The sequence below is a fragment of the Gymnoscopelus microlampas genome (genome assembly GCF_963454915.1).
Source record: "Gymnoscopelus microlampas genome assembly, chromosome: 4".
Taxonomy (NCBI): Eukaryota; Metazoa; Chordata; class Actinopteri; order Myctophiformes; family Myctophidae; genus Gymnoscopelus; species Gymnoscopelus microlampas.
The window spans coordinates 18,068,229-18,096,216 of record NC_139941.1 but is presented as its reverse complement, the minus strand read 5'-3'; the positions used below and the strand labels follow the sequence as shown (position 1 = coordinate 18,096,216).

The 27,988-nt window shown below is 44.2% G+C and overlaps 2 protein-coding genes across 10 annotated transcripts in view; both read left to right on the top strand.

The window, feature by feature from the left end:
- On the top strand, nucleotides 1-15,036 carry LOC311042880 (protein transport protein Sec24C). The gene is made up of 21 exons (XM_084053950.1): nucleotides 1-254; nucleotides 2,067-2,844; nucleotides 3,311-3,381; nucleotides 3,976-4,029; nucleotides 4,135-4,246; nucleotides 4,465-4,592; nucleotides 4,928-5,063; nucleotides 5,733-5,842; nucleotides 6,324-6,436; nucleotides 6,711-6,902; nucleotides 7,723-7,819; nucleotides 8,576-8,680; nucleotides 8,947-9,114; nucleotides 9,577-9,673; nucleotides 9,976-10,124; nucleotides 10,588-10,726; nucleotides 10,866-10,987; nucleotides 11,720-11,899; nucleotides 12,501-12,707; nucleotides 12,907-12,996; nucleotides 14,390-15,036. Exons 2-21 carry the CDS (start codon nucleotides 2,118-2,120, stop codon nucleotides 14,528-14,530), a joined length of 3,138 nt encoding a protein of 1,045 aa, XP_083910076.1. The 5' UTR covers nucleotides 1-254; nucleotides 2,067-2,117; the 3' UTR covers nucleotides 14,531-15,036.
- A 1,212-nt stretch (nucleotides 15,037-16,248) lies between these two features.
- Nucleotides 16,249-27,988, top strand: part of camk2b1 (calcium/calmodulin-dependent protein kinase (CaM kinase) II beta 1) — a 75,811-nt gene continuing 64,071 nt past the window's right edge. For all 9 annotated transcript variants that reach the window (XM_084053953.1, XM_084053959.1, XM_084053956.1 and 6 more), the window contains exons 1-2: nucleotides 16,249-16,572; nucleotides 23,818-23,912. In XM_084053953.1, the coding sequence (XP_083910079.1) occupies nucleotides 16,511-16,572; nucleotides 23,818-23,912 (157 nt within the window). In that variant the 5' untranslated portion in view covers nucleotides 16,249-16,510. The remainder of the gene's footprint in view (nucleotides 16,573-23,817; nucleotides 23,913-27,988) is intronic.

The following is a 27,988-nucleotide window of genomic DNA, read 5'->3' as shown; positions in this document are numbered from 1 at the left end:
TTCTGTGGGACATGCTCGGCTTAAATGACAACAATACACATCGAAATCAAACGACACGATGTAATTAAGACCCCGACAGAAATGTAAAAGGGCGACTTTGAAGGTCCATATATGTCCTATAAAACTGGTTCATCATTTCACCGTTTTGGTTTTGGACGAATTGGAGTTTGTGGTTGACAGGAACGTTGAAAGGATGATGATGATGCTGATGGCGTTTAGTGCAAATGCAATACCAGGCCAATGATGTCTAAAAGGTACTGTAATTCAATGTGTCACAAACCTATATTCTTTATTAATGACGATCTTAGATATTTAGAGATGATAGTTGACATAGCACATAGGCTACTGTAGGCTTAGCCATGGTTCACATGGCGCTCATGTTTCAGGGCTACTGTAGGCTATGCAGTAATAAGGGTGAGTTATTTCATAAGTGGCATCTGTTCTTCTTCTTCTGTCGCAAAGATGCATTACGTACAGCATGTGTGTTGGTCGTAAAGTTGTCAGATGTATCCTAGTAGTACAGTAAATGAATGTAGCCTAAGGTATTCACTGTAATTGTTTAATTTAACTCTGAGTGTAGTTGGCAAATGAAACCTAATGGACCTGTAAGGGATTGACGATTTGAGTATGTTTGATAGATAATTAAGACTGCATGGCCCTATTATAAGGCACAAACACAAACCTGACTTCTGCCACTGTTGGACCCATAATAAGATAACAAAAATAACTAAAAAGTACTGTTCCTGAAGAAACAGTGTGGGATTGCTAAGAATGTCGCTGGTATTGGATGGTATTGATAGTGTTAGTAGGGTCATAATACAATGACATCAGTATTATGACGTCACTAGAATGGCGTTATGCATTATGACTACAATGGCATTATGCATTATGACGTCACTAAATGGCATTTCTCCATTGAAATGACCCAAAAAAATGGGGGTAATAATAACTAGAAAAAGTGCTCCTCGGAGCACAAGTCTCCGCCAGCAGAATTGTGTTGGGAATGTTGGGAATGTTCTAATTCTTATGTTCTAATTAGAACATGTTACTGTGTCATAGTAACATGACACAAGTGTCCTATCCGTCTGTTTTATCCAAACCTTAGTTGGATAAAACTGGTATCCCCACGTGGAGTTACTGTATAACTGTCCTATCCGTCCTGTCTGTATAAGTGTCCTATCCGTCCTGTCTGTATAAGTGTCCTATCCGTCCTGTCTGTATAAGTGTCCTATCCGTCCTGTCTATGTAAGTGTCCTATCCGTCCTATCTGTGTAAGTGTCCTATCTGTCCTGTCTGTGTAAGTGTCCTATCCAATTGTTACAGTATCCGCCATTTCTCAGCCATTTCGTGATTATTCCTGTCTTACCTCACTTTGAAAGAGGCAAAGACTCTTTCAAAGTGACACATGTATTTATAGCCTGTTATATGTCACTAGCCAATCAGATCACACTATTTCACCGTATTGTCAAGTGTCACGTGAGGCTCGACCAATGTTTGCTTGGCTGACGGAAAGTGAAAACAAACTCTCCTGGCGGAGACAATAATAACTAGAAAATGTGCTCCTCGGAGCACAAGTCTCCGCCAGCAGAACCGTGCTATCAACTGTCATCAACTGTGATATCAGTTTGTACTGGAATGTACTGTTCTTGATTAATCCTGTCTAAGCTATTTATATTACGTATTGTGATGACACCAGTGTGTCTACATAATGTATTGCTCCGCCATTTCGCAGCCATTTCGTGATTATTCCTGTCTTACCTCACTTTGAAAGAGACCAAGACTCTTGTGACACATCTATTTATAGGCCGCTATACGTCATGCGTCTCACTAGCCAATCCGAGCACACTCTTTCAACGTATTGTCACGTGTCATGTGAGGCTTGACCAATGTTAGCTTGGCCGAGGGGGGGGGGACGGAAAGTGAAAACATAGTCTCCTGGCGGAGACAATAAATAGTGAAGATAACATTAGTGTGATCGCTAAAGCGATCCCACAATGGATGTCACGTCCTCTTGTGGGTTCAATGCATTGACTCACATGACTCTTGTGTTACAAATCTGACATCAGGATACACCTCCAGTGTGGAAAAGGCCTAATCATTGAGTGTTATGGAGGACAATGGATGATCCCACAGGAAATCAGATTCAAGCGCCTTGGCAGCCATGGACGGGTCAAAACACCACCTGGTCCCCTGCTTCAACTCATGGACCCCAACACAACCCTGTACCCGACTTACAGCATCTCAGCCTGACTTCAGATCAGCTACCAGCCTCTGAGCATCACAACCAGGACGATCAGATAAACTACAGCATCCTATCACCCTCACATGATGCTCATTATGAGGCACTGTGCAAAACATCTCACGCTGGCCACAGTTCCCTGCCCACAGCATTACATGCTAGCAACGCTGACCAGAATGCACAACCTGTTCATATTTTACCCGCGGCTCCAAAAAACGTACCTCCTCCACCTTCCCTCCCGATAATAAGTCAACATACACGGTCTTGCAGACCTCAGCCCATGTCACCATGTGCCCCTTGCACCTCCCACAAAGCAGTACCCCCTCCTGTCCAACCTTCATGTGCTCACCAGGGTCTATTCAATGGACCGAAGTCACCACATCAGAGAGAACCGGCCGTCCCCCACCATCCGATGCAACAGTGTGTGAGCCAGGGACCACAAAGCATGCCTCAGACCATGTGTGGAAGACCACCAGACCTGGGTTCTCATCCTCATCTTCCTCTTCCCCCTCCTGGGGGATTTGGCTACAATCCCATCCAGACCTCACCCACCTCTCCTGTCCAACAACAACCTCAGTGGGCACCTCCACCACCGCATTATAGTGGTACGTTTTATGGCATGGCTCTGTAGGCTAGTGATCTATAAGAGGGTATTAGCCAGAGGAGCAGATAGTTTTACTGTTGATTTTAATATCATCTGGAAATTTAAATTAAAAAATAGAGAAATTGGGTAATTATTAAAAAATCACACCCTGTGTGAAGAGAGTGGTGCCTTTGATGAGCCCCGTATTGATGTTGTCATCAGTGTTTGTTTATTGGACATACACCCGGACACACAGACAAAGTCAGATATAGGAGTGGTTGGCACCACCCAAAAAAAGAAAGTCATGCATTGGGATAATGTGTAGGCAATAATACAAATTATACATGACTTGTAAGTAGACTAAATATATACAATAACACCAGTATGGCCCTTGAAGTTCAAAAACGACATTTGTATCAGTAACTATTGAAATAACTTGCTCATTAACTTGGAACAATCCATTGCCTCTGTCCTTATGTTTTCCTCAGGTGTCATGTATGAGTCTGTTCCTGCGGCAGCTGACCGTCCTTGCAGAAGGCCATCGGAAGAGGGGAACATGGTCTGAATAACAGCACAACATCTTATTGTTATCTTATTACATGTTAGAGTAATGCAGAGGTAGATCGGTTAAGTTCCCTGTGAACTAGGCATGCAACCGTTAATCAAACTAATAATCAATTCGAAAATGTCATTCCTATTCTGGGCATGTCTTTTATAGTAGAACATTTAAAAAGAATGTCAAATAATTCTGAAAATAGCAGATCTACAAGCTCACAACGCATTGCAATGCGACATTTCATTTTTGCCAAATGTTCACCCCAGAATAGGGACGTTTCATGGGGTTAAGTCGTATTTCATGCATAACTAAAAGTCAAATTTTACACTGGTGCCAGTAAATCACCTGGGCCCAAGAATTCAAAACTTTTATCCCTATATCCGAGTGGATCAGATTCAGATTTTGGGTAGTTCAAAACCCCAAAATGTCAATAAGAAAAACAACCACAATCCAAATAAGATCTATTCGGATAGAGATTAAACATTTTGAATTCTTGGGCCCTGTGGATAAATCAGTAAAGTACATCTCCCATCAGAAAACCAGCACCAGGCCCATGAGTTTACATGTCTTGATTTGGTTGTTGTACTTTGTTTCCAGTCTCCCAGCTCTGAGTCTCGCTATGGTTTGGACCCGAAGCTGCTGCCCAGTGCTGTAAGCCCTCTTCTGCATGATTATTTTCACCCATTTCAGTCAGTTATCATTGACTGACTCATTTACATGTCTCTTTCTTTCTTTCTATCTTTCTTTCTTTCTCAGGTGAAGGTGATGGCAGAGGACAGGGAAGAATGGGAGGGTAAGGTTTTCATGTCAGAGCCCTACTCCTCCCTTCCCCCTCTGGCTACCACAGCCTGCATCATAGAGGACATGGGTAAAGACGCACGCACGCACGCACGCACGCACGCACGCACGCACGCACGCACGCACGCACGCACGCACGCACGCACGCACGCACACACACACACACACACACACACACTCACTCTTATTTTAAAGAACACACACCTACAAAAAAGTATTCTCATTTTCCAAGCGCATCTCATCTCAGTGCCTCAGTGACACGTCTCTGATGTCTCTGCTGCTGTCCAGGTAATGCCAGTCCCAGAGCCATCCGTTCCACCTGTTACTGTGTGCCCTGTGAGGGCCAGACCGCCTTGCTCAGCCACCTGCCCCTGGGGGCTCTGATCACCCCTCTGGCTACAGAAACTCCTGGAGAGGTTGGTTTGGTGCTTGATCACGCACGCACGCACGCACACACACACACACACACACACACACACACACACACACACACACACACACACACACACACACACACACACACACACACACACACACACACACACACACACAATCTCATCAAAAACTGTTCACATTTATATACGTAAGGCTGTGCTGGGATACAGTCAGGGTTTACTGAGGGATTATTTTCTTAGTGATTATTCTATTGATTACTTTTCCAATTAATGAAGAACATTCTAATTGCCGATCTACTGTCTGTCTGTCTGTCTGTCTGTGTCTGTGCTTACCTGCCTGTCTGTGTTTCCCTCAGTGGTCCTTACCAGTGTGCAGTGAGGCAGAGTGTGTGAGAGGTTGTGCAGAATGTGGGGCCTACATGTGTCCTGCGATGGGCTGGCAGGATTGCGGCCAGAGGTCTTTCTGTCCCTTCTGTGGTAAACTCAGTGAAGGTAAGACAACAAATCAATTATTTGGAAAACGTTCAATTTACTTTTATTGTACTGTTTGGATCAATCAGGTTAGATTAGTTTTCTTTGTTGGGGGTTCAGTGTCAAACAGTGTTTGTTGGCACACATTGGGCCTCATTTGCTGTACGAAACAAATGTATCACAGAAAACTGGGCGTCATTTCCACACATAGCTCGCCATTTATCAGTTTCGACATGAGTGAAGATGACAATTTATTATTATTCTGTCATCTAAGCATATGCAGTCATATATTCATCATTTAAAATATAGAAGGATGTAGTCTATGGCAAAGTACATTGACTATGTGTGTCAAATATCAATGCCACACAAAAAAGTGGAGAGTCCTAGGGTTCCCGCACCTCAGGCAGCAATGTCAAATATCAATAACATAAATAGAATAGTTGGGTCTGGGTACCCCCAGGGGTCCTAAAGGGGGTTCTAGGGGGTTCCCAGCAAAATGAGGTGCAGTTGAATCACTTTAACACAATTTTATACTTTGGCTATTTTAAAATAGCTGATCCGATCTACAGATCTGGCATTGGCAACACACTGTGATGCAAGGCGTTGTGATATGTCTCCATCTGATCAGTTACTATGTGTTTCTGGTTGGCTATTTTCCCTGTGTGCGTGTGCGTCATCTGTGTGTCTCAGTGGCCTGGCAGTACTACCAGCCCACCAAGGGTGTGGATGGGGTCCGAGTCGATAAAGGCAAGAGGCCTGAGCTCAGTATGGGATCCTATGAGATCCTCAACTCCCAGAAGGTTAGATCAACTTTACTATTGTCAAGTTTGTGTGTGTGTGCCCTTGTATGTACTAAGGATGCATCGGTTCTCTGTTTCATTTTGACTGCCAAGGCAGTCTGTCATCTCTCAATCCTGTCATATCTGTCATCTCTCAATCCTTATTGAGAGATGAAAACAGCCTAGAGCTAACCATTGCTTTATTGCTGTAAAGTGATGTTTTTCTTTGCGAGTTGAAGTCATTGACAGAATGGAAAAGCTCATTTTCTTTTTGGAGAAATAATTTTGGAAACATTTTCAATATTTCTTTCAAACTCCCCACTTTTGTTACCCCCACTGGGTCACGGAGTCGTTCTAAATCCCATAGACGTTTTTAACGTCAAGTCATATAAGAACTGTGTTCCAAAAATAAAATAGTTGATTTTTACTCATAATGGTTATGAAGCATCATCACACATTAAAAAAAAAAAAGTAAAATTGCATTATACCGTATCAACCCCAGGATGAACCTGCAGTGTTGCTGCTGGCTGTAGACGTATCTGCCTCCGCACTGAGAGGAGGACATCTGGACTTTATAACACAACAGATACAATCTCTACTCGCCTTTCTCAATAGGTATCTCACACACACACACACACACACACACACACATGCACACACACACTCAGGCACGCACACACACACAGACCGTGCTGAATAGTATCCAACAATTCAAGCAAGCTGAATAATGGCTGTTTTATATCTGGTTGTCTGCCCTGTCACACACCGATCTACAAGCTCACAACGTGCCACCCTTTAGATTGGCTATTTTTAAGTATGAATCAGCCGTAACCGCTCAGCTTTGGTGTGGCACTGTAGTCAGTTTATGTCCTTATCTGATTGGTTGGAGGAAGGACGGTGCTGCCCAATCAGATGTTCGTGTGGGTTTGATGACCTATGACAGCAGGCTCCACCTCTACGACCTCAGCCCCGCCCTGTTCCGCCCACACATGCTGGTTGTCACGGAGACGGAGGACCTGCAGCTCCCTGTGAGGGAGGGGCTTCTCGTCGCCCTCAAAGACTGCATAGACAGCCTTGGCAGGTAACAGTCACATCCACACAGACTGCATAGACAGCCTTGGCAGGTAACAGTCACATCCACACAGACTGCATAGACAGCCTTGGCAGGTAACAGTCACATCCACACAGACTGCATAGACAGCCTTGGCAGGTAACAGTCACATCCACACAGACTGCATAGACAGCCTTGGCAGGTAACAGTCACATCCACACAGACTGCATAGACAGCCTTGGCAGGTAACAGTCACATCCACACAGACTGCATAGACAGCCTTGGCAGGTAACAGTCATATCCACACAGACTGCATAGACAGCCTTGGCAGGTAAAGCTATAAAGTTAAAGCTAAAGTTATACTTAGTTGTGTACCGGTGTCGTTCTCAGTAAATAGCAGATCTACAAGCTCACAATGCGAATGTGACGCGTTGTGAGCTTGCTATGTACGCCATGCAACACCAGCGTGCAGCTTAGTATAAATCAGGCTTAACAGTCTTCACACAGACCAGTCTGACCATCAACTAGCATCTAGTTGATGGTCCTGCCCTGCATTCCAAACAGAGATTTTAACAATAAAAAGAATACGCCCGCACACTGCCGAACTGCACAGTACAGGAGCAACTTATTCAAAGAAGCAACGTTTCGGTCACTGATGACCACCTTCAGGCATGATCAACAAATCTAGACTTTAACATTAAGTGGGCCAGTAAAGTATGACTCCAATGTTTTCGTCTGTCTGTCTGTCTGTCTGTCTGTCTGTCTGTCTGTCTGTCTGTCTGTGTGTGTGTGTGTGTGTGTGTGTGTGTGTGTGTGTGTGTGTGTGTGTGTGTGTGTGTGTGTGTGTCAGTGTGTTGCAGCGTCTCCCTCTGTTCAGTCCAGAGTGTGATGACTCCAGTGGAGTTCCTTTGGAGATGCCCCTCAAAGCAGCTTTGACCATATTTCAGGTCAGCATGGATCTGATGCATAATTATACAACCCATTATTATATAAAACCTGGAGGCACTCTGTTAATTTATTGTCTCCGCCAGGCCTTTTATATCGCCACATTTCACGGAAATCGGTACACATGATCTCTATAGTCATGTGATAAAGACGAATCTGTTAGATTTTTCATATTCCATCCTGTTTGGCTAAGATTGACATCTAAAGTTTGCAGGATTGATCCATATCGATCAAAATGCCTCAAATCATGAACGCTGCGTCCGATTGCGGTGAAACTTTTTTATATTACTCCTACCGATTTTGTCCAAACATCACAAAAAAATCGGTACACATCTCTATAGTCATGTGATCAAGATGGATCTGTCCTAGAGATGCACCGATTGAAAAATCCTTGGCCAATACCGATTACCGTTTTTTTTTAAAGTCTGACCTGCCGAAACCGGTTTTACCGATACCGATTTTCTATCTAAGAACTAGACAACTAATTAGAATTTATTCAGGCCGAGTACAAGTACTTAATTTTGTGTATTTGCCAATACATAAATTATTTCCAGGGGTGACTTTCAAAGTTTAGAGTAAGTGTTGAGTATTTAGAGTTGTGTTGTATTTGAGACCACCTAAAGTGTGACCAAGTCAAGGCCAAAACCAAAGTTGTCGAGGATGTCTAGAACTAGTTGAGACTCGGACCAGAATTATTTTAAATTCAAATTGAGACTATATGACCAATTCATTCAGTTTTTCATTTTGCTGCTCTATAGGCGATGAGCTGTCCGGGGAAGCTGTTGATGTTCCATACTGCCCCTCTGATGGAGGGGGCTCATGCACACTGCTCCTCAGCGTTCTTTGGCTCCAACAAACCAAAGGTAACATATGCACGCATGCACGCACGCTCACACCTGTACACATGGTTATGCCTTGTTGCATTTTTTAAAATGTTTTATGTTATGTTGCTGCTATAGCATTCAACTTATCAAGGTATCTGTATACATTCGTATGCCTTGTTGCACATTTAGTTTTGTTTTTATGCTGATGTTGCTATTGCTGCTGTAGTAATTCTTCACAAGGCTTTTAGTCGTCTCTTGTTCTAGAATCTCTTTGTATTGAATGCCCTCTTGATTCCATTTTCCAGTCCATCTTCCAGCCATCAGAGTTTGCCGTCTCGTTGGCCAATGACTGTATCAGTCAGGGCTGTGGCGTGCACCTTTACATCCTGTCCCAGCAAGAAGTGGGAGGGGCTTGGCCGGGACACGTTCCTTATCTGACAGGAGGAGCACTGTACACCTACAGCAACCTGCAGGTAGGGGGAGCTCTGTACACCTACAACAACCTGCAGCTTGTTTGGAAGCTAGTTATAGCCATTATGTAATATCAAAAATAGGTATGATACGTGTTCATCACATGACTCTTGAGATAATGTGGCGCGATTTCTGAGTTTAGAAGGAAATGGTAGTAGTGTGTTTTGAAGAAAATGCCAAATGACACACACGCACACACACACACACACACACACGTACATTAAGATATATTGTCCGTACGTGGCCTTTGGCCTGGTGAAGATAATGACACTTCATATCACAGCAAATGTATGCTCCATCTTATGACGCCGTCAGTCTGGAAAATGTTACAACAAAGTACAAATCAGGCTTTAGTCACCAGCTTTGTTGATGCACTCATCACCTGGTTGGAGCGAGAGATCATGTCTCTTATACTGTATGCAGTTAACATCAACAGCTGGACTTTCCTTTCTTACCCCCCACAGGGTGAGATGGACAGGCAGCGTTTCAGCACCGATCTGCAGAGGAGTGTGGAGACGGAGACAGGCTACAAAGCTCAGCTCAAGATACACGTCAGCAAAGGTGTGTGTGTGTGTGTGTGTGTGTGTGTGTGTGTGTGTGTGTGTGTGTGTGTGTGTGTGTGTGTGTGTGTGTGTGCGTGTGCGCGTGTGCGTGTGTGTGTCGCTTTGGATAAAAGCGTCTGCTAAATGACTGTAATGTAATGTGTGTGTGTGTGTGTGTGTGTGTGTGTGTGTGTGTGTGTGTGTGTGATCCTGAAAGCATGAGCGAGAGTACGTGTCCTGCGTACGTTTCCTGTGTGTGTGTGTGTGTGACCAAGTGTGATATCTGGATGTCCTCTCTAAAGCATTTCACGCGTTCCACAGATCTGCGAGTGTCTGGGTGTTTTGGGATGGTTGTCCCAGGTCCAGGCCCCAGTCAGGTGGCCCTAGCGACCCTGGACTGGCGCACCACGCTGGCTGTGGAGCTCAAACACTGCAGGCCTCTGGACGAAAAGAGGGGTGTCGCAATACAGGTACAGTAGGTGCAGCAGAATCACCGTTGTCAAGTCAGTTCTGTTGATGTTTCTATTTGACAAAAAACAAGACAGGGTCTAATAACGTGGGATCTCGCACTTCATGTAGCCACTCTATGATGTCAGTCATGTATGACGTGTCCACGCATGACACCAAATGTGGGCACGTTTTCATCCCGATCTGACTGCCATTCATTTCCATTATAACAGTTGAAAAGATATCAAATATATTTTAAAAAATGCGATCAATTGTGATATTATCAAACATAAATTTCTCAAAAGGAGATGCACATATTTAATTCAGTCTGACCAGAAGCAAGGATAAAACATATACCCACCGACGATAAAAATGATTGACCAGACGGGTGGGGGGGTTGTCAAAAGCAGAGGCAAACAAGCAGGGCTCCCCCAGGCAAACTGAACCCTGGATATAAATTATATCACGCCCTCCTCTCTGTATTAGGTGGTGCTTTCCTACTGCAGCCAGAGAGGCGAGAGGAGAACCCGGGTTCATACACTGACTCTGCGCTGTTCCCAACACCTGCAGGACATCTTCCGCCACTGTCAGGCTCAAACCCTGCTCACCTTCTACTGCAAGAGGAGTACGTACGAAACCCATCACCGGTTCACGCATTGAACAACTCTTCCTCATACATAATGTGGGTTGACGTTGGGCGCCACAGACCTAACATCCGGATTTGACCGGCCAAGCCTATGTTGACATTGTTTTGTTGTCCTCAGCATACTGTGCAGCGCTGGAGCGCCCTTTGCAGGAGCTAAGGGAAGAACTGCAGGCAGAGGTGACGGAGGCGCTCGCCTCCTACCGCAAACACTGCAGTTCTGCCTCTGTGTCTGCAGGACAGGTACGTAGATACTGTTTTTCTAATCAGCCTCATGGCGACACTATACTGTATGTCCAAGCTAACCCACATTTGAATCACACATTGTGGACCTCTAAACAACACAGAGCCAAAACCTAATTCAGTCACCCAAAACTCTTGAAAGTCAAAAAATATTTTTTTTGTTGTTGTTGTTTTTTAAATGGGAAAATTATATTTCGGTCAAGAGACCTTCATCAGATTAAGTTACTTACTGCAGTGTGATTTACATAATGTAAATCAAAATGTAAATCACAGTGTGCCACATTCATCAAGCAGCTACAGTTTTAATTAGGGCTTCCAAATTCATGCATTTTATATCACAATAGGTTCGACAATAAGATATTGTTGAATTTGGCAATATTTGTCATTTTAATTGTCATGGATACATCCATCCATTCAACCACACACTATTCTTTTAATTGTTTTTGTTTTCCAAAGCAGTCTTGTTACAAATAATTGTATATTGTTGTTAACTGAACTTGAACAATTTATCATTATTTCACATTTGTCAATATTGTTCACTGTGGCTATCTTTTGAACATAGATTCATTATAGAAGCGTGTGTGTGTGTGTGTGTGTGTGTGTGTGTGTGTGTGTGTGTGTGTGTGTGTGTGTGTGTGTGTGTGTGTGTGTGTGTGTGTGTGTGTGTGTGTGTGTGTGTGTGTGTGTGTGTGTGTGTGTGTGTGTGTGTGTGTGTGTGTGTGTGTGTGTTAGTTGGTGCTTCCCCAGTACCTGCGAGCGCTGCCCGTCTACATCAACAGCCTGAGGAAGAGTGAGGTGTTGCTGCCAGGCCTGCAGAGCTCCATCCCCCAGCGGCTCCAGCTATGGTGCCAGCTCCTCCGCATGGACGCCAGCAGCACAGCCACTCACTTCTATCCCTTGCTGCTGCCGCTGGTATGTGACAATCATCACAAATCACTTGATTGTCCCGAGTACAGTAAATTACCAGGAGAGCATGTATGGGCTTGAAAATGTACAGTATGTTTGAATGAACAACATGAAACATTTATTGCTTGAAAAGACTTGTTTCATGTGTGTTCTTGTGTGTGTTTCCTCTCTACCTCCCTTTTTTTTACCATCTGTAAATACATACACATGAAGGTGAATTGCACAGGAAGTTGTGTGACAATATTTTACACATCATATATCGTGGCAGCAGGTGGTCCATAAATAACATGAGGACAATACCACTTAAACCCTATATACTGTACTTTGTTGATAGAAGATATGACATGCCCAGTATAGGGACGTTAGGGTTCATGTGGTTAAGTCTTATTGCCCATCTCTCAAGTCTGTCTGGGGAGCATCAAAAGACTGACGTACAGTACTGACATTGAAACTGGTACCAACACAGTAGGACGTGTTACTACCAACATAGAAACACCGCAAGGGGACAATGCACTGCAGTGTGCATGTCACTCAACAAACTAACTAAGTTGCCTTGCAGAGATTGTTTCTGGGTTCTGTATTGTCACTCTCATTTCCCGGCCCACAGCCTCTGTCAGCAGACAGCTCCAGTGGCGCTAGCTTCCCCAACCTAGCGGACGTGGTGCGCTGCAGCACCGCCAGCCTGGACCCCGCAGGCGTCTACCTGGTCCACGGCCCCCTGGCCCTGCTGCTCTGGGTGGGCAGTCAGGTCCCCGTGCACACCCTGGTCCATCTCTTCAACGCCAGCTGTTTTTTGTCCGTTCCCTCTGGAGAGGTGAGCCAGTTACAAAGACGGGAGTTGCCAACCACTTTCAACCTACTGGCATTGCTATTTTGGGGCATTTCATTAGAAAGTAGAGAGAAGATGAGCCAGGGTAAAAGGGGCTAATTGAGTTATATATGCTGTGTATATATATTTTCATTTGGATTTACATTTGACATATACTGTATGCATGTTTATGTGGTTCCTTCAGACCAAGCTGCCGATCCTGGACAACCCTCTGTCCATCCGTATCCGATCCTTCATTGACACACTGGAAGACAAGGTGCCTTATGCTCGCAAGGTGAGTCACCTTTTTCATATTTTATGTGTTTATTTTCAGCCAGGAGTGATGCCATGCTTGCACAGAATGTATTTTCTAGCAGTGACTTTTATAATTGTACTATTTTCAATTTACAAAGTGCACGGTCAGAGTTGGAGGCACCCCTAGCCAACCAACAAGTAAATCCAGTCATTAAATAGATGACAGTTACAGGAAGTGCTACAAAATATCTAGGATAGCAGGTAGACATCAAACCTAGCATCTAAATAACACGTGTGAACAGGTAAACGACATAGATTTGAATTACATAATCAACATCTAAATAGGCAACAAGTAGAGATGCAAAGAAGAGATATGGAGTGCTAGGGGGTGAGGTAGAGTGTGAGGAGGTGAGTTTTTAGAATGCAGTGGAAAATGGGGAGTGAGTCTACAGTCGTGACTGGAAGTTGTGGTGGTCATTCCACCGCTTGGGAGCCAGGAGGAAGAAGAGATAGGATGCTCAGAGCGTTGGCCAAGACGAAGATGTTGTATGGACAGATTTCCTGTGTTGGCTGATCGAGATGTGTGGGAAAGGGGTGTAGATCTCGATCATATCCTGCAGGAAGTGGGCACCATGCACTTGTTCGTCTTGTAGATCATCACTAGAGTTTGAATTGGATGCAAGCAGCAACTGGGAGTCTGCTGGGCAGACTCCTTGGTGAGGAAGGGTCTAATCTTCTGGATGTTGTAAAGTGCAAACCTACAGGAGTAAGTGATCGCTGCAATGTGTGCACATGTAGTAACACACATTCACCACAGAGTGGCAACACTGATGCAGCAGGTGCATTTGCCCAAGGCATCCTCACAGGCAGTTGTTGAAGAAGAGGAGTCCCTGCTGGATCTCTGGGGTTCAGATGTTTTGCATTCCAGTCAAAACATCTGAACTTTTAATATTTTAGAAATATTGGCAGAAATTACATCAGAAACTAAAAGTGAAAGGTAACGGGGCAGCAGTGAGTAGAGATATAAATTGTATGCAACACTGACTACTGCAAATACTTCTATCGGATCTAATAGGTCTCTCACGACTGTCTGTCCATCGTGTCTGCACAGGAATGGTGTGCACTCATCCACTGCACATGAAATCACAATCGCATGTTGAGATGTGTCAGGATAAATTAAATGAATTGTGTTTCCACTTGACAGCTAATGCCACTGGCTGTGTGGCCACTGACATTTCGGCATCACCGAATGCGTGTGTGTGTGTGTGAGCATGCATGCACATATACGCACATATATGCGCAGGCGTGTGAACCGCCTTGCGCTTGTGTGTGCGTCTGTTGCCTCCGGACTTGCGTGCAAGACCGTTAATAATTCTAGATGCATTTGTTTGTGTGTGTGCGTGCGTGCGTCCGTGCGTGCGTGCTCCCCTCAGCTCTGGGTAGTGAAGCAGGGGGACAGTTGTGAGGAGGCCCTACAGCGCCAGCTGGTGGAGGACAAGAGTCCCAACGGGGGAGCGTCATACGCTGACTTCCTGTACCACCTCCATGTCAACTCTGTCAGGCTGCTGCAGTGACCTGACCAACATACATGCACAGAGCTTCCACAGTTCCTGTATTCCCTCTTTTTTTCTGTACCACACTACTGTTGTTGTTATTATTTAGGAATACATGAAACTGGGGTGCAGCTTCAGGGCTATGCATGGGGAACGTTTGAAGTCATACAGAAAGTCTTTATTTGTTCATTTAACTCTTGAGCATTACAAATGTAACCAAACGGACCCCCACGAGTCAGTCTAGTTACATTTATTTTGTACACTCAGGACAGGGTTACAGATGGATAAATGAACACGGAGGAGTTTACTGTGTTTGTCGTTTAGTGTGTGTGTGTGTGTGTGCGTGTGTGTTGAAAAAATGTGCTGAAGATGTTAATTTATTCCACTGTCATATGGAGTCTAATCCTCGCCTCAGATGTGTTGCACACGTGGAGAGGGAGAGAATGATGCCGTGTGCTTGGTGCACGTGTGTTTGTGAGAGTCATATTCAGTATGTATATACCCAGTCATCTGTCTACTGAGCAAAAATAAAGACTCCATTTAATGTAACTTTCCCCACTTTGTCATAGGAGTGTTTTTTATTACAGTGTGTGTGTGAACACCAAAAAGGGCAAGGGAATGGAGATGGATTATTTATCTAATTAATGTTGAGAGCTATGCACTTTGAGGTCATCTGATTCTGTGTACCCACTGTACCCATTATACACCACACAATAACAGCCAAATGCACTACTTAGGAAACAAATAGCAGCTCCATGTTGAGTCATAGTGGTTAATAAATTGGGGCAATTATACTGTAATTTGCAACAATACTGCTTATTAGGCTGTTTGATTGTCATGGGGAGGGAGGTAGGGACACGGGGGAGGACTCACTCTTGCCATGTGATGTTTCTTTCTAATCTGAAACAGCTGGACTAAGATAAAGCCTTCAGAACCTTCAAAGACCAGCTAGGTACAGCACCACCAAATTCTAGTCATAGGCCTACTGTAGGCTACTATAATTTGACCCATGTCATGGCATAGGCTGCTGCACAGGTGCAGACAAAAAGTAAAAGTGTAAATGCCTTATTAGTCTCATTGTGTTACATGTATGAGAAGGACTTCATTATTTTTATAAAGACCCACAGCACACTTCCTAATGAAAATAACATTGCAGTGCCAAACAGGGCACGGCACTAGACTAGAGTGTAGAGATAAGGATGCGTTTTACGCTTCCCTCTTTAGGAATTACAAACAAATATACAGTAGGCTATACACAGTGGTTCTCAAGCTTTTTCATGTCAAGGACCCCCACATTTATATTGTATTTGGCCACGGACCCCCATCTGAATTTGTTTTGTGTCAGGGACCACCAGAAGAGAAGTTTGAAAAAAAAAGATTAGAGCTTGTAGTTCTGCTATTTTTGAATAGCCAACATATAAATGGATAAAGTGGTTAAAATGACTGTGATGCTGCATTAACTGCTTTAGTTGGGGACCCCTTGGAACCTCCTCCCCCCAGGACCCCTGGGGGTCCCCAGACCCCACTTTGAGAACCAATGGGCTATAGAGCCTACTACCAGCTCGCTGCTCGCAAGGCACAAAATCTCACAAATTGGCCCTATTTGGAAATAGCCTGCTCTGTGCAAAACGGGGAGGTGCACACGCCGTTGCACGCTCTGTCCAGCAGGGTTCGTTGCGCTGCGCTTCTCCTCCTCAGCCGCGGCTTGGGGAGCGGAGCTGCAGTCAGTCAGACCAAACCGAGCGCACATAGAGAGCTGATAGTGGGGGAGAGAAGAGAGAGCAATAAGCAGCAGCACCCACACACCGTCGCTCTGGTCTTATCGCCGGGCTACTTTAACCAAAACCCTCATTTAAAGAAAAGAAAAGCATTAACTACTGCCGTCTCCGAACAGGCGGCAGCTTTATTGGCGAGTTTTTAGAGAAGAGATAGTAATTTAGCAGCGGAGCTGAAAACCCCTGACAGGAGAAGAGAGAGCGACGTGCTGTAGTAGAGGGAGACATGGCTACGACAACCTGTACACGATTTACGGACGAATTTCAGCTGTACGAGGAGCTGGGGAAGTAAGTAGGAGGTTTATTTATGTGTACGGGGAGCTGGGGGGGGGCAAGTAGGAGGTTTATTGTGTGATTTTATACGTTGGAGACCGTTGAACGGCAGCGTTTCAACTGTCTATTCGGTCTTCGGCGACCCTACTGGCTTGCATTTCACTCTTGTGTTGGTGTGCTCTTTTTTGACAGCTCTCAAAATACACGCTCATTTCTCTCTCTGTGACGCGCGCGCGCGTGCGCGCACACACACACACACACACACACACACACACACACACACACACACACACACACACACACACACACACACACACGTTTGCCATTTAGCCACCTCGTAGGGCAGGGGTCGGCAACCTTTTTGACATGAAGTGCCAAGTTTTCATTTTCTTGATAGTCAGTGTGCCATCATGTCAACTATTAATTATGACACCACATCAACATGTAATATGTCCAACAGATTTTGATTGTCCACAGGCTGTACATAACAACCTTTATTTTTTCTTCTTCTTTAGAAATATTTTCTTTCACATCAGGATGTAATGATCATTAGACTCAAAGCAGTAACCCACCTAAATCTCCCAGACTCCCAGTCCCTCCCCAGTCAGAGTTATCAGTTTGAATGAATGTAGAATTATGTGCAGCAGGATGTCATTTGTATATAGATCATGTGAGGGGACTTCAATTTAACTGACTAAACTTTTTTGAATGTTTCATTTTAAATGAAAAATCCTCGCACACTTATGCCAGTGTGTGCCAGTGATGATCACCCTACCCTGTGTGCCAATGTTGGCACCCGTGTCTATAAGGTTGCCTACCCCTGTCGTGTCGTAGAGCATAATTGTAAAGGAAGTTACGCCCCTCTGTTTGTGCTACAGTGTAGCGGGAGATAAGAAGACACGCCGAGCTGTCAAAAAAACCCACTACGCTCATTAATACTCCGCAGTACGACGGTGTTGCTATCAAAAATAACACATCTGGCTGGGACGCGTTATCAGAGAAAGGGGCGGGGCTCAGCTGCTATCACCAAAGGATGATATTTGGACGAACATTCCTATCATTAAACTAATGTTTTTAGGTGCTCTGACTGTAGCTATTGTGTAGGCCTTCCACGTATGTCCCTTTTGGGGCTTTGCTTTGAAAAATGCTAAAGGGAACGTAACTTTCTTGTCCAATGCCTATGGTTGATAATGATAAATCCCCTAAATAACCAGCTAGGCCTACTCAATAGGACCTTTTTTCCCCTTTTCTTTCTTTCTTTTAACTAGAAATGAGTCCCCAGATAAAGCTAACACTAGCCCTCAGCATTTGGTAGGCGGTAATATTCCTAAAATGTGTCAACTCCATTCAACCCTAGAACAGTAGCTAAGTGTGTCTGTCATGGTTTTGGACCAGTATGTGGTTCTTAAACATTTTCATGTCAAGGACCCCCAAATTGATTTGTATTAGGCCACAAACCCTCTGAAAAGCTGGGGGGTACATTTCTCACACTCATGCCTTGTGAGCTAGATTGGCAATTTTTGTACAGCTGAAGTAAATTGGTTAATCTGGAGCCTCAATTTGTTGGGGACCCCCTGGAACCCCCCTCCCCGTATCCCACTTTGAGAACCATTGGTTTGGAGCAAAAAGGTGCAGGGGTGAAAAATACAGCAGCATTGAGGCAAGACACGCCAACATTAAAAACAGCACTCATACAAAACGACTTTGAAGTGAGAGAAACTAATCTACAATATTTAAGCCAAGAAATTCTCATGGATGGATCTTTATATTCAGACAGTAGTGATAGTTTACAGAGTCAAATTAAGCTTTGAGATTGAGCACAAGTGTGAATACATTGCTATCCATGTTATAATGCTTTTTGTTAGGTTGTAATCCTAATTCCACATCTAAGGCATAGTAACTAGCCATTGACCTCACTCTCTTGCGCTCTTCTGTGGTAAAATAAGTACATGATTGTTTATCTGAAAGTACTTGTGCCACTGAGATGCAAACTGTTATCCTGGAACCCAAATTTCCATTTCAAAAGACATTTTACCAGTTCATCCTGATGTTGTGGACTCTTGTGTCAGCTAATTTCTTAAAAGAAATAAATGTTAGGGCCCTGCCATTACACACACACACACACACGCACACACGCACACAACCGTAACTGTGTTTGGTGACTGTGTTTCATCCATGTTTCATATGACGAATTAGTGAGGTCACGCATGCTTGGATGTATGGCATTGTTATCCATGGTGAAAACATAATCTTGTATATTAAGTAATTTATGTCTGTGTATTGTGTGTCTGTTTTTGAGTCGAAATGGACCTGTCAGGGTCCATTTGGTTCCATTTGTTACACTCTCAGAGTTAAATTAACATTGATTTTATAATAAAAAATTGGGTTCCCAGAGATAGAAATGCCATTAAATGGGGGTCTGTAGCCTAATGCATGTTAAACTGGGGGTCCTTGAAATTGAAATGGTTGAGAATCACTGCTAGAGCCGTAAAAATCGTCTCTTATTGGGGGTCCCTGGCATAACCTTTCAAATGGGGGTCCCTGGGCTAAATATGTGTCAATTTGGGGCTCCTTGACGCAAAAAAGGTTGAAAACCACTGCTCTAGGCTACTGTAGTAGAAACTCACGTGGTGTTCCATAGCTAGACATAGCTTTCGAGATCCCCGCCTTTCTCTGCCTGACATCTAAATGCAATGTAGGGTTTTTCAATTTAGATTTTTTAAATGACAGTATTGCAGAAACTATTCAAATACTTTAGGGTGGTCCTTCATATTAGGACTGTATCAGGAATCAGGATTGGTTTCCAAAGCGGCGGGCGTAGGTTTATTGGCGGACAGTTTCTTGGCTGTTTTAGCCCATACACTGAATCTATAGTTGGCACCAGACATATTGGTAGGGGGAGATCTCTGATACTTCTGGCCATGTGAGACTAAAACACACATAACATTTGCGGTGGTGGTAACATTTCCATGGTAACATGGATATGTATATGTTTTACAATTGGTACTGTATGTTTAGCTAGGAGGAGGATATTGCAATTTATAATGATTTGTACTGTATCAAACAGACGTACTGTATGACTTTTTGTTACATTTAAAATCACATTTTAGTGGAGATTTCCCATTGACACAACCATGGTTCATCATACTGGATGTCGCGCACTGAAAACAGCTTACAACACGTCGCACTGCCTGCAATGTGTTGTGAGCTTGAAAATCGGCTATTTTTGGTGCATGACATGGCTCACAACTGAGTATAAATTACCAGCATTGTAACCAGCACATTATGGGCTGTGTGCAGAAGAAGATATATAGCCTTTACAAAAGATACTACCTCACCTCACCAAGTGTGAACTTTCCAGGCACAGCTGGTGTGTGTGTGTGTGTGTGTGTGTGTGTGTGTGTGTGTGTGTGTGTGTGTGTGTGTGTGTGTGTGTGTGTGTGTGTGTGTGTGTGTGTGTGTGTGTGTGTGTGTGTGTGTGTGTGTGTGTGTGTGTGTGTGTGTGTGTGTGTGTGTGTGTGTAAAAGTAACTTTATGAGCGTGTGTTGGGCAAGTGCAGCTCATGTAGCCTATGCAAGTAATTTACGCAACTGTGCGTCAGTACGTTGTGTACCATCATATTTGTGCGTAGTCCACTGGCGTATGTGCGCGCGTCTCCTTTCCCAGCAGCCCCCAGTCATGCCAACTATGTGGGGCGAGGTGCAAGTGTGGAGGAGCAGGAGCCCTGAATGTGGCCTTCTCAGTCCTCCCAATCAGTTGACAGGGGGTCTGGGGAAGGATAGTGGGCGTTAGGGGGGCTTTAGATCACTTTAATGTCTCCACTGAGACACACAGGACAGACATGGGCCATTAATTAAAGGCACTTTGTTAACATATTGATTTCTAGCCTCTAGGTGGAGTAGATCAGGCAATGGGGGCTAATTCTGGTTGATGTTGAAATCACTGGAGAGCCGTGTGTGTGTGTGTGTGTGTGTGTGTGTGTGTGTGTGTGTGTGTGTGTGTGTGTGTGTGTGTGTGTGTGTGTGTGTGTGTGTGTGTGTGTGTGTGTGTGTGTGTGTGTGTGTGTGTGTGTGTGTGTGTGTGTGTGTGTCTCTGTGTGTGTGTGTGTGTGTGTGTGTGTGTGTGTGCGCACGTGCGTGTGAGTGCGAGTGTGGTTTATGTGTTACTATCCCTGTGGGGAAAGTGACCGTATGGGGATATGTTTGTGGTTTCCCACCTTAGGAAAGGCACATTTTTATGGGATTTCTTTTAGTCAAGACCCTTACACCGGGAGCGTGCCGAGTAAACAATCCGAAAATGCTAATATTTCACATAAAACTATTAATTTGGTGATGCCTCATTCATACAGGTTGATGGTTCTATTCACAGTGAAAAACTGACCTCGTTTTCGTTGCTTTATCGCCGCATAATATTCACGTTCTGTGTGGATGTATTCATGACACAAACAACAGTTTAAATGAATGTGAATTAATTGCGCAAAATATGTGTGTAAGGGCCTTTAGTTCCAGTTGGTAAAAGATTTTGGTTGGAGTTAGGCTTTTAGGATTTAGGTTAGGGTTCATTTTAGGGTTGGGGACAGTACCAAAGTTAACTTGCGTGAGATGTTAGTTAATAAAACACAGGGAACGTTAATGCACTATTGTTATTTTCTGTCATCAAAGTATTCAATCAAACAATGATATTTGAATTGTACCTATCACATGATTCCTGTAAAAACGGTAAGCTATGGGGCGGAACATGTAACGGATATTGGTTGGTGTTCACAGTAGCCAAAGGTAATAGGTAATAGGTGACAGCCTGTCAACCAGTGTCAACCAGCTCAGTGGCGTCAAGGTTTGTGTTAAGCAGCATAAAACGAAACAAAGATTTAACCACTTAAACCCTCTAGTCGTAGAGAACTGGACTTGAGTTACAACTGTACTTTAACCGCTTTCTTCCGTCTACAATGTCTTCCGCTCACAGCGTCTTCCGTCACGTTGCGACACGTTGTGAGCTTGTAGATCTGCTATTTTTGACTAATGTTCCCCAAGTGGTTAAACTAGCAGCTGTAGATATGTGATATTAAGCAACTCAATACATTATACCTACCTATACCTATGTATATCATCTAAAATGAATAGGCTGTGAGAGATCCGCAATGGGTTCTCTACAAGTACCTCTCCTCCGTGCCTGTCAGCTCTCTCCTAGTCCCTCGAGCCAGACTGTTGATTCACGCAATTTTCAAATGCTTCCGTCTTACAGTCTGTGGAACGGGAGCACAGAAAATGATTTGAGGGTAAAGCGGATACCCGCCTCTACCCCAACTTCCGTTTCGTCTTTGCACTCGCCCAAATTTGTCCTAATGTAAATCAAATTAATCGAAGGCTAAGCATATAGCTTGCTGCTTATAGCTTGCTGCTTGGCAGAAATTAAGAAGTTATGGTTACAGTAGGTTAGGCCAGCCCAGCAGGTTAAGTAAAGATGTCATTTCTTTGATAAAATATGGCTTTTGACATACCCACAAGGATAGTAATACAGTATAAATAAAGTGTCTGTTGGCACAGAGAGGCAATCCCCCAATCCCCGTTTTGACTGTGGTCAGCTGGGTTCACAGCTGTCACCTTCAGCCCTGATCCTGTTGTTCATCTAGAACTTGTAAAACCCTTAGTGTTAATTTATCAATTTCTAACTCTTGAGAGTGTACAAATGGAGGGTCCATTTACTTCCATTTGTAGCCTACATTTGCAGGGTTAAATTGACACTGATGACTTTACAGTGTTTGATGCATCTACTTCCTCTGCAGACCAAGAGTCCATGGTAAATACATTCCTGTATGGAAGCAGAGTAGTGGTGCTGAATAGATGCTCTTGGGCTGCACCTTTCAGTAGACTGGGATCAACTTGTTATGCAATTTTCTAATCCAGTCTAGAGACGGATATGGCTATAGCCTGTGCTCCCAAAAATAATTCCTTCAGAAACCAGAGGCATCATAGTGGTAGAGCCTACCCCTGTGAAATTTGATGGATCCAGTAAGTTCCTTCAAGTACAGTATGTCATATACTTTGTTTGGTATGTGTCATAGCGACTGGCGAGACTAGGCTACTCTATTCGGTATTCATGTGGCGGGAACAATAACATTGCGGTGCCCAACCGGATACGTAGGGGAATTCTAGAGTAGGCGAGACCTAGACCGGATCACACTAGTCAGTTCAAAAGAAAAACAGGCTTTCTGCAGTGTGAAAAGCCTAATGACTAAGGTTAACCTTTCAGTGTCATGATCAACCTGGGCCTGATCACAATGCAGCCCATGTTACATTGTGTTTTATTTAGAAGCATAGTCCCTACCTACAACATATTTAACCAATTAAACCTTATATACAGTAGTTATTTGACCAGTGTACCCCAGGGCTCTTTACTTGGTTTGCTCCTTTTTCCCCCCTCTACAGTTCATCAATTCTCTCGAAAAATGTACGATCTACAAGCTCACTGAGTGCCGCATTGCGATGCTCATAATGTTGCAACTTGCAGTGTTGCGATGCTTGCTGAATGTTCGCCCCCCAGAATGTGGTTAACTTGATATTCTTCACAATATATTACTGTAAAGTTGTAAAGGTGTGTTTTTCACAGTTGGAAAGGGTGTAGCTATGTGATGCATCATGAGTTTATGAAGGCTCACACTGGTTCTCGCGTTAAATGTCTGTTCCAGAGCTCATTTTAGCCGTCTGTCTCGCATGCCTCACATCTTCACGTTATCGAGAATGCGCTGACTGGCTGTTGGAGACCTCACGGGAGCCTATTAAGCAGACAAACCCTGGCAGTGTAGTCTATTAATGTACCTAGCCACAATTAGCGCATGAGCGAGTGACATCAGAACTATATTCCGTGCTGGACAGGGGGAAATGCTAGCTGTGCAGAAAATGTTCTAGGCAAAAAGACTGCCTGCTAGCAAAGCCGTTATGTTGGACCACCTCTTTATGGTTTCAATTGTCTCTGGGAATTTCATCACAAATGTTCTAGTGTGTCAGATCTCAGCATGACATGTTGTTGAGTGATGCTCACATTTGCACAGCAGAATTCCATATTATTAGCTCTGAGAATAAAACAATTCAACGATTAGGTTTATACTCTCAGAGATTAATTAAAACAGATTTGTTTGTATAATGTAAATATGAATTATTCAGTTTACAGGTGGAAACGTATTGGAGTTCATTTCTTTTTAAACAGTTGTCAGATTGTGCTCTAAATCTGATCTTAGTGAATGTTCTGTCTCTATGTTTCCAGGGGGGCATTTTCAGTGGTGCGCCGATGTGTCAAGCTGTGCCAAGGACAGGAGTACGCCGCCAAAATAATCAACACCAAAAAGTTATCTGCACGAGGTAAGCATAAGCACATCCATTTTTCTTTGAGTTCAACAGGCAAATCCATTTGAGGAGGTTAGGTTTAACATTTCATGTTTTCAGGCCAACACTTAGCTGTATACTTGAAAACCTCAGATCTGTCGGCGAAAAATAAAATAGGCCATAGGTGATTAAAACTGTTCCTCGTTTTGCGGGGGACACGCTGGAACCGGTAGAGACAGCGAGAAGGACATAGCTACACAGACCTCCGGCAGCAGATAATAAACACAACATAATCTGACCATTTAATGGCTTCTGATCAGGTGGCCCACAGTGGCCTTTTATGAGCAGCAGGTTCACCTTTCACACTGGCCTGCTTGAGTCACTCTAATAAGCACCACACACTGTCCACTCAGTAACGGTTTTAGCCAAAGCCAAGGCCAAATGCCACGGCCACGGGATCCCAGTCCGAACGCCCCCCAAGCCCCCCCCACCCCAGCTCCACAATGGCCACCACAGTGCTCTTCACGCAGCCAGTTGCCCAGTGTAAATCTCCTGCTGCCCCGCTGCCTCGTAACTGGAGCCCCGTCACAGCGGGGCTGTGCCAGGTGGCATCGCGCTGACACTTGACTGTCACCCTTCACACACACACACACACACACACACACACACACACACACACACACACACACACACACACACACACACACACACACACACACACACACACACACACACACACACACACACACACGACCACTACTTGTGTGTGAAAATGTCGAGTGTGGTCAGCAGGCATTTTAACAGGCATTAGCAGAAGGCGTTTACCTAGAACTTCAAAGTCATCTTGTTATGTCTGTCTGTCTCTGATGGTGTGGCGTTGTTTCCTGCAGCTTGATATCAGCTTAAGGTCAGGTCAAAGGAAGTCCAGTAGCGTGTTGTTTCAAGATATGGGGCTATGCCATTGTCTCACTGAATTCACTGAAACAGAACCCCACTCCAAATTCCCACTTCACTGTATTTCTGGGTCCATCTCCCAGGGTAAATCACAAAGGAAATTCAATTTAGCTGGACCTGCTATAAAAGTGTTTTCACTTAAATAAAAAAAGTAAAAACAGATGTTATGTGAACACTGTATTTGATGTACTGTAGTGTGCTAGTCTTTCAATGTCCTTTAATCTCGATCTGCAACAGTTGTGTGTTTGTGGCTGGTCTGTGTTGTGTCTGTGTCTGACACACACACACACGCGCGCGAACACACACACACACACACGCACGCACGCGCGTGCGTGCGTACACACACACACACACACATGGAGTGGAGCACATTTAACGAGATTAACCCATTCACCAGATTATCCTGCTCCTATTAGCGTAAAGCTAACATCTAATCCCACTTACTGACTTGATGAGACTGCGATACCAGGGGACCACTCAACAGCACATGCATGCTACGCATACACAATAAATAAATGATCCAGCTATTATAGATCACATTATGGCTAGGGCTACATATCTAACTGTAACCGTTGTTGTCGGATCACATCTCAGTGTGTCGCTCTCTGCTTTCAGCCTGCCTCCATATTTCCGAGGTGGAGCATGATCGCACCGTTTCAATATTTGATAGCTGGATTGATCCATGCTGACTGAGTCGTGTGTGGGGCTTAGCTTGTGCTCCACTCCTTACTAATGGATGAGCTGTGCTCCATAAAACAAGCAGAGCCACGTTGCAGGCGGCAGGCTGGGCCACTGTATATTTCTATCAGCACTCCATGGCCCTATTTATAGCTCCATGACCTATCTGACATGGGCTTCTGCAGCCGGGTTTTATGGCAGCCTGGCTCCCTAACTCACTCTCCCGCTTTGGAGCAGGGAGTTTTGGGATATTGTCTGACTAGAGCCTGGCCGACTTTGGAGAGTCCTAGGCCACCGTTTTCCGATGATTTGACCGATATTTTCTTTAAAATTAAATAAAATCTTTGTTTAATTTATTATTTAATCACTTAAGCCCTATTCCTCAAAAAAATATGAACAGGTTTTGATCTTGTAGAATTGCCCATACCAATATTGTTAAAGAGGAAACTAATAATGACCTATATGCCGATATACGGGTCGGACTCAAGTTTTGACATACATAATGGTGTTGGTATGAGCATTCTTGCGGCGATGAGAGATTTTGAGGAGCACCGGCTCAAGACTGGCGATGGATGTGGTTGCAAATTTGGTGGTGGGTGGGGGTGGGGTGGTGTGTGTGTGTGTGTGTGTGTGTGGGCGGGCGGGGGGGGGGGGGGGGGGGTCAGGCGAGAGAAGGCACCTCAGGCACTTGGCAGCTGTGGGCCAAGCGTCTGTGCGCCTACATGCCTTTAGCACGGGACTCTCATCTGACTCTGACTCTCTCTCTCTCTCTCTCTCTCTCTCTCTCTCTCTCTCTTTTTTTCTCTCTCTCTCTCTCTCTCTCTCTCTCTCTCTCTCTCTTAAACACATGCACACACACACACACACACACAGCCTCTGTCAACTAATAGACGTCCTCCAAGTTGACAAGCAGTTACAACAGAGCTTTCCTAAATCGTAAAGTGTCCTCCTCTGAAGTGAGGATGAGTCTCTAGAAAGCCATTGTACCTCTCAGTCGTGACAATGATGTTCTGCTCTAATTACAGTAATACACCAGCAGCCGTTGTAGTTGTTCTTGAGGAACTAGAAAGGAAAAGATCACATATACAGCTGCGAAAACCTCATTATCTGAAAGCCTCTCACATCAGCCCACACCACCTTAGCCACTTACTGTAAGCCCTATTTTATACTTTGTCTTGCGACTGTGTCGTGCAAAAATAGCTGAACTATAACCTCACAAGAGCTTGTAGATTAGCTATTTTTGCGATCTAACTATAAATGAACGAAATCTGTTCTGTGCATGTCCGTGTCCCCCCTACATCTCGAAAACCGTCCGACCGATCAGACGGTAGGAAGTCGGTCAGATTGCCCGTTGTCCAGAACCGACGTGTGGCAATTTCCCCTGAAGAAAGCACGAAATCTCTCTCTGAACCATCCGACCGATGTCAATACTATGATGTCGTATTGATAACATCTCCATACAGTATATCTCTGCTGTCCAGCAGCACTCCAAAACGCTCATTTTTCAGGAAATGAGAAAACAAAATATAAACTTTTCAGGAAATGAATTTTAAAACAAAGCAATACTGCCTCAGGAGTTTCGTACGAACAGAAATCCAGCCTAAGTGGAGTTCGAACAGCTGACAATAGCTCCGCTGCTGAGGGAGAGGTTTCAAATGGGTCTAAATTCCCAAAAGCTAACAATGGATCTCCAAGCTCACAATGCATCACAAAGTGTGAACAGGGGTGGTCTTTGCACTAGGCAAGGTTAGGGGACCGCCTGGGGCCTAAACAGTCAGGGGGCCTCATGAGATTTTCCCAAATTATTATTTTTTAAATATCAAGAAACCCTCAAAAATCCTGTGTGCAAATGACACAACAAGACCGCTTATTTTAGCTTCACTTGTGGCCCTTCTCAGTTCAGACTGCAGTGGTCTATTCTATAGGCCACCGGCCAATTGCAAGCCGAGCTGCCCAGAACGTCACGGCACATTCTAGGAAATAAGCGCACTGCTGGTGGGTGTGTGTAGTTGAAGGGTGGAGACGAGAGATAAAGTTACGGAGAAAGAAAGACACAGAGAGATATTTATTGGACCCATTTTCAACCTATCTTCATATAATTGGTCCTCACTAATAATCATGATAAAATGGTTTAAAAAAAGTCTACTGGGTCTGTCTCATAGGAGGGCTGTGGACACTTCAGAAACCCGCCTACCAGTGACATCATCGTTAGGCAGGATCTTTTTTTCAAACAAGATTTAAATTTTTATACGAGAACAATGGCTTCTATTCTATTATAGCATGCTAACCTTCCAGGAATAGAAAGCCTGCCGTTTCTATTAGCTCACTGGTAGGCAGGTTTCTGAACTGGCCACAGCCCTCCTCTGAGACACAGACCGATAGACAAAAATGGTACCATATATCATCAGCATTAGTGAGGACCAATTATAGGTTGAAAATGGGTGAAGCCTTTAATGTAAATTTGCATATTTCCTTGGGTT